This window comes from Cherax quadricarinatus, chromosome 45, assembly GCF_038502225.1.
Source record: "Cherax quadricarinatus isolate ZL_2023a chromosome 45, ASM3850222v1, whole genome shotgun sequence".
Classification (NCBI taxonomy): Eukaryota; Metazoa; Arthropoda; class Malacostraca; order Decapoda; family Parastacidae; genus Cherax; species Cherax quadricarinatus.
Window position 1 is genome coordinate 24,830,623 of NC_091336.1, and position 7,837 is coordinate 24,838,459.

The 7,837-nt window shown below is 37.6% G+C and overlaps 1 protein-coding gene across 1 annotated transcript in view; it reads left to right on the forward strand.

The window, feature by feature from the left end:
• Nucleotides 1–7,198, forward strand: part of LOC128694937 (lachesin-like) — a 393,551-nt gene extending 386,353 nt beyond the window's left edge. The window contains exon 8 of the mRNA XM_070094368.1: nucleotides 4,128–7,198. Within this exon, the coding sequence (XP_069950469.1) occupies nucleotides 4,128–4,267 (140 nt within the window). The 3' untranslated portion in view covers nucleotides 4,268–7,198. The remainder of the gene's footprint in view (nucleotides 1–4,127) is intronic.
• Nucleotides 7,199–7,837: the final 639 nt, after the last annotated feature.

Below are 7,837 nucleotides of genomic sequence, written 5' to 3' on the forward strand. Positions count from 1 at the left end.
ATTATAACAAGCGCAGTTTATTTTAGCCTAACCCAACTAAATATATTTTAGATTTGTTTACAATAATTTAATACTAAACAAACACAGTGAAATATTTTTTTTTCGTTAGGTTCAGAATGATTTTGGCGAAATTATTGCATACACAAATTTTCACTTGTCCTATATGGCAAGATGAGCGTTGCTATTTAAGCCAAGATCACAAGCTCTGCCTATTCGGCACGACATATATATATATATATATATATATATATATATATATATATATATATATATATATATATATATATATATATATATATACATATATATATATATATATATATATATATATATATATATATATATATATATATATATATATATATATACATATATGGCAGAGTTATAATTGAAACAATTAAGAGTAAGACGGAGAGCAGGATCCCAGATGAACAAGGAGGATTTAGGAAGAGTAGGGGATGTGTAGACTACGTGTTTACAGTGAAACATGGATGAACAGAATTTAAATAAGGGTAAAGAGATTTTTTGTTGCATTTATGGTTTTGGAAAAGGCGTATGATAGATGTGTCAAAAGTTGCAAATGTATGGAATATGTGGTAGGTTACTGAAAGCAATGAAGAGATTTACGAGGACAGTGAGGCTCAGGTTAGCGTATGTAGGAAAGAGAGAGATTATTTCCCTGTAAAAGTAGGCCTTAGACAGGGAAGTGGGATGTTACCATGGTTGTTCAATATATTGTAGAGGGGGTTGTAAGAGAAGTGAATGTTCGGGTGTTGACAAGAATTTAAAGTGAGAGCTGTCACAGCTGCTGTTTGCTGATGACATTGTACTTTTGGGAGATTCTGAAGAGAAGTTACAAAAGTTGGTGAACGAGTGTGGTAGGGTAAGTACGAGAAGGAAATTATGAGTTAACATGGCAAAGAAAGACTGGATATCAGTGAATGTATTCGGATATTTGGTAGTATACTTGTCAGCAGATGGGTCTATCAGAGACGAGGTGAATCATACAACTGATGAGAGGGAAAGTGTGGTGCACTGAGGAGTCTGTGGAGACATAACGTTATCCATGGAAGTAAAGAGGGAAATGTATGAGAGTATTGTTATTCCAACGCTCCTATATGGGTGTGAAGCATGGGTGGTGAATGTTGCAACAAGGAGAAAGCTGGAGGCAGTGGAGATGTCGTGTCTGAGGGCAATGTGCAGTGTTAATATAATACAGAGGATTCATAGTTTGGTAATTAGGAGGAGGTGTGGGGTTACTAAAAGTATTATCCAGAGGGTTGAGGAGGGATTGTTGAAGAAAATACAATGACTTGGAGACCGTATAAATCCGTAGCGGAATGAAGGCGGGGTAGGAGTCAGCCTAGAAAAGGTTGGAGGGACGGGGTAAAGGTGGTTTTGTGTGCGAGAGACTTGGACTTCCAGCAACGTGTTAGGAGCGAGTGGAAACAATGGTTTTTATGACTTTACGTGTTGTTGGAGTGTGAACAAAGTAACATTTATGAAGGGATTCAGAGAAATCGGCAAGCCGGACTAGAGTCCTGGAGGTGAGAGGGCCCACCTATGGCAAGACAGTGATGGAGTGAATAGTGAAAGTGATTCTTCTTTTTCGGGTCACCCTGCCTTTGTGGAAAACGGCCGAAAAACAAATAAATAAATTACATATATTCACACACACACACACACACACACACACCGCGTGTGTGTGTATTATACACACAGATATTCAACACAGTGATCGTCTTCCACGAAAGTAAAATGTACTCAAAATAAGTGAAACATATTTATTCAATAGCTGTCTTCCCAGAAGCGTGCATAAATCACAATTCAGACGACTCTCAGAATAGCAGCATCTTCACCACTCCTCCGGAGTGCAGGCACTGTACCTCCCATTTCTGCAAATCACTTCCGATAAAACGGTTTTCCTAAATTCTCTAATAAATGTTGCTAGTGCTTTCCCACCACATCAGAACGTCAAAGATTAAAATTCACTTGTCTCCACTCACTTTGATTTAGGATGATCACTGACGCCTGATGGATCGATCATCTACCACTTAGAACCTCCTTCACCACCTAACTCCAACCGTCCATGTTACGATTCCTATGCCTCCTTCCCTCCTTCTCAGATTTACAAACTCTCTTTTCTCAACCCGTTTGACTAATGCCTTTTTTTTTATCCCCACAAAGTTTTCTAATTTTTGTGTTTCTATTTCTCCACTGCCTTTAGCTTCTTACCACAGACCCCTCAGCACAGCACCGACCGTTTTTCCTCTCGTTTATTCTATGGTTCACTTCGTCTTTCATAAACCGGTCTACTGTCAAGTCCATTCTCAAATACTACTTCGTCCATACTACCATTCTGATTTTCAGTATTTCATTACTTAAATGTGTTAGTTTCATCACCTTCCTTTTTTCTATCTTTACGTTTAAATTCCTTCTTTTACACTTCCTCTGAAACTCCTCCACCACTTTCGTAACTTCTCTTCAGAATCTCTTAAAAAACAGCCATCAGCAGAGAGTAACTGTGCTAATTACCACTTTAATCCTCAACCTCACCTCAACTTATTAACTTGTTTTACAGCCAATTTACAAATGCATTGCACCAATGTGGTGACGTAACACATCCCTGTCGATGTCTTCAGCTAACTGGAAAATGGCGCTTTTCTTTCCTAAATGCCCTAACCAGTGCGTCACTTTTTATAAAAAGCTTTGTTTTTAGTAATCCTCTACGTGTTCCATAGGTACACAACATCTGCCACATTTCTCCCTTATCCACTCTTATGTGCTTATTCAAAATCCATAAATTCAACAAGGAGTTTCTTTCACTTATATACTTTTTTCACTTATATACTTCATTGTAAACACAGTCCACACATCCCCTCCCGTTCCTAAATCCTCCATGATCCTCTGCAAACCTGCTCTGTTTTACCCCTAACATTCTCAATAATTTATCTATTCACTTTCCTTGATATTCGCAACACATTTAGTCCCCAACGGTTAGTCTTGTGGCGGTTCAAAGCAACTAGACACTCACTGTGGGGTGGTTTGCTGGAAATCCTTGGATTACAGTGCGTGGTCACTAGAAATACCTTAGTTACCCATTTCTTGGCCTGTTGTGTTAGTTACTTGTTGTCAAAGGCACTTGTTGAGAGAAAGAGAGAGAGAGAGAGAGAGAGAGAGAGAGAGAGAGAGAGAGACTTCACAGATTGATAAATAAATCTTTTTCATTGAAATTTATATATATATATATATATATATATATATATATATATATATATATATATATATATATATATATATATATATATATAGTATATATATTGGACCAAGCCTAACTTAGAAACATCTAACATAGCCATTGCCTTATATGAGTTTAAATTTAAAATCACTTAATGAAAAAATATATATCATTGATATTATATTCTGACTGAATGGTGATAAGATATTGAACTGTTCAGTCATCCATTAAAAATATTTTAGTTTTATATGTATTAAATTTTCACTGTATACTATTATCATTTATTTACATATTTGTCAGTCTTTTAATTGTTTAATAAAATATTGGTTAAGAACTTATTTGCCAAGATCCTAATTAAATTTTATAGTGATATTGGATCTTTTATAATAATAATAATAATAATAATAATAATAATAATAATAATAATAATAATAATAATAATAATAATAATAATAATAATAATAATAATTATTATTATTATTATTATTATTATTATTATTATTATTATTATTATTATTATTATTATTATTATCACATGCACTGAGGCAGATAATGCGTGTTCAGTTGCTATAAGATTCTATGTTACTGTTGAGATTAATGTCTCATTAGCCATTACTATCTTGCTGAACCTTTCGTAAATACGCTTGTCTCTTTTTGTCTCTGACTCTTTCTCTCTCCATGTGTTAGTCTCCTATTTCCCTCCATATCTTCCACTTTCTCTTCCTATCCTTGCTTCTAGCAGAAAGTATATAAAAACTTGGTCTCCCTCAAACGAGTGCCTCTTCCCTCTTTCTCTTACTCTCCTCCTCTCTTTGTCTTTCCTCTCCTTCTTCCTTTCCTACTCTTCCGCTTCTCTCCCTACAATATAGAAAAGTGTGTTCTCCCACAGACGAGTACCCTGCAGCTATCCAGAGAGGCTGCCGAGCAACATCATGGAGAGGCTTCACACTGCTTGCCTGCCTCGCCACCTCTCTGCTCCACGTCATCTGCTGCTGCTGCTGTTGCTGCTGCTCTCCGCCACACAGATAAAGTCGGTTCCTCCGGTGCGGTAAAAGCTGGAGGTTCAACCACGAATAGTCGAGAGAACACCAAGAGAAACGTTCTGGGGCCAATCTTGTATTTTTTTCTCCTTCTTGATTCTCCTCCTCTTCTTCATCCTCTCCTGCTGCTGTTACCGTTCGTTCTGATCGTTTTACCACAATTTCTGTCCCCGCTTCTGCCAAGTCCCGACAGACAGATAAGTCGACGGCCTTAGGGAACATTCAAGTAAGCATTGAGATAAAGTGATACTGAAGCCTCGTCTTACCATTTCTGGTCTCCCATCTCTCTCCTCTCTTCCTGCTAATGCTACTCCTGTTACTTCTGCTGCTGCTGCTGCTGCTGCTGTTGCTCCTGTTTATCCTGTTCCTACTACTACTGTTCCTGCTGCTCATATTTCTTCTACTGATGTTTCTAGTCCTAACACTGCTGTTGCAGTTCCAGCTGTGGCGTCTTCCACCACACTGATAGAGTTGATCCCAGACGAAGTAAATGCTGAGATAGGACATGAGAGACTCCGGAAGATATTAAGAAAGAGACAGGACCATCTCTCGTCTTCCGCTTCTCTTGCTTCCACTGCTGCTTTCCTTGCTACTGCTCCTTTTATTTTGTTGCTCTGTTTCTTTCTGCTGCTGCTGCTGCTGCTATTACTAATTTATTTTTCACTCTGGCTGTTGCGACTGGTAATTTCTATTTCTCCCTTTGTTGCTACTGCTGCTGTTTTATTGTCGCATCTGTTGCTGCTGCCACTCTTATTTTCCTTTTCTATCTCAGCTGTTATTTTTGTTTCTTCTGCTACTTTTGTTGGTACTGATACTAATGGTACTCCATTGTTTACTCCTGCTGTTCTCTCTACGGCTACCTTTTAATATTTCCTTGACTACTGTCCCTGGTAATTACGCTTCCTCTGTTTTTCCTGTTCTTGCGAATGTTATTTATGCTGATGAATAAGACATGTACAACACTTGGGTATCATCAACTTGTTTATATTGAATTCATTAAATATATTAATTATGCAATTGCCCATCACATGGGCAAGTTAAGGTTCACAATGAACCTTCAGTAATTAGTAATTTGTATTTATCGGTCCATAACTGAAGTATATGTCAGTGGTAACACCGATAAGTACGTTGATAAGACACAATATTTGGTTTATGGTATTTATTGACAAGGCATTTCGTCCATCCAGGATTTAATCAATATCTATGTCGATTCCTCTCGCCCCCTGCTGCTACTCCTGGAACTGCTGCTCCTCCTATTATTTTACTACTGCTGTTGGCTCTACTTCTGTTGCTCCTTTTCTTGCGTTTCTGCCGTTTATGCATATGTTCCGTTGACTTATTATTCCTACTCTTGTTACTGCTTCCACTTCTGCGTCTACTGTTTCGCCTTCATCTATTGCTACTGTTTCCCTTGCTTCAACAACTCGTACCGTTTCTCCTGCTGCGGCCCATAATTTCCTCCTCTGCAGAGGCTTATAGCCACAGTTAGCACTGAGGGACGACAAGGGATGGGACTGTGTTGTCTCTGCAGTGGTGGTAACTCCTCAGCATTCAGAACTCAAATAGACTTTAAGCATGACTGGAATCCAAACAGGACTGAAATCTAAACATGACCAGAATTCAAACATGACTGGAATTCAAGTATGACTGGATTCCATATGTGACTGGAATCCAGACATAGCTGGAAGCGAGACACCCAACCAATGAATTCAAATGACCAGCTCCCTCTATCGAGCCAAAGTATCACAGGAGTCTGCGTTGGTAAGCTCAACTTAGGTATCAGATCCCACACACACGCAGGTGAAATTACCCTCCATGATGGAACTAAATGACTTACTCCCGACAAAAGCGAAGAAAGAGGGACGCTGCAGAACGCAAGCTTTCACCGGGACAGAGTTCACTCTGTGCAGAGCTTAAGTCATGACTCGACAACTCTACACGGAGCGAAACGCTGCCAGAATAAAACTAGCAATGTGTAACTTCACCTATTTAACCCCTCGGGTTTCTTTTAAAGACTTTAGTGATGGTGAAGAGTGTGTATAGTATACGGGAAATCCCATTTGTTGACGTCATAAACAAAGTTTATCCTCGAGTCCTGAAACTTCTGTGGCGATAACGATTATTATAAAAAACTTACTGTGGCGTTTACGGTCGTTAATTGTATAAGTGAGACTTCTTTAATATTTCAAATTTGAGAAAATTTTCTCAAGTCACGGCATTTGTTTCCAATAGTTCCACGTGAGCGAATATCATGCAGTGCCGAGAAATGGATCTTACTGGCCAAGCAATGTACCAATAAGATTTACAGGATTCCTGTTGATTGGCAGGAAATCAACCAATCAGAGCTGAGGAATGGCTGTGAATGAGCAAGTAATCAACCAATCAGAGCAGGTATGCTTGGGGAATAATGAACTAATTACAGCCAAGAATGCTCCAAAATGACAGTTAATCAGCCAATCAGAGACTGTGAATGTTTGTACAAAACTTGTAAACATTTTAAGTTATTTTTGTATTCATCCCATTTTTTCTAATTTTTACCATTACTTCTGTATCATCATTATCATCACTAAAACTCATCTTTTATATTGTTTAAAATAATAATAATATTATCTTTATTATTACTGTCATTGTCATCAAATCCATAGTCCAACTATGACATACAATATAATTCTTATAATTGTTTTTTGTCACTTTTGTGAATATTTTCGACTTAGTTACAGAGGTGAGAGAACAGTTTGTAAGTAACAAAAGTAGCAGGTGAGTGTTCAATGTTATATTCAGAAATAAATGTATTTTACGTAACACAAATCTTACATTACGACAAATTTATTTCGTGATTTGTTTTTAAATTCGGTGAATTGGAGAACTAATTAATTTCCGTGTCTCTGTATCTTTTTTGTAATAAACGGTTGAATATTAAGTTGTTTAATTTTCAAAACACATTTACTGGACAAAGAAATGTCTCGATGTTTTGAAATATTAACGAAATATTTTATTGGTGTATATTTTAATATTCAGTTTCAGAAAACGGTATATATATTTTTTTTTCTCCTTATAAGGCTTTTGTTAATACCTCAAGAACGCCTCGCCCGATTGGCTTCAAATTCAACGCTGGTGTAATAAAACTTGTCTGATATAGCAGCACCATGGATTGTTGGTGCAGAGGATATCTTCTACAACTCTATTGCTAGACACTGGCCCAACTTATTTGCATGGCTTACTTCCGCTAGTGGGGTCCCGCTCTCCTATGATACTCTCTCCAACTGCTACACCTCACCTTTGGCTTCAATATGGGTGTCTCCAATCCCAGGGCTCTGCTTTAGGCCAAAAGACAGAGAACCTTTAATCAAGGCTTAGGGACTGTACACCTTCCATCAAGTTAAGAGACTCAGCACACATCAAGGTTAAAGAAATGAACTCATATAAAGGCTGATAAACTGAACATTCATCAAGGTTGATAAATTGAACATTCATCAAGGCTGATAAACTGAACATTTATCAAGGTTGATAAACTGAACATTCATCAAGGTTGATAAATTGAACATTCATCAAGGCTGAT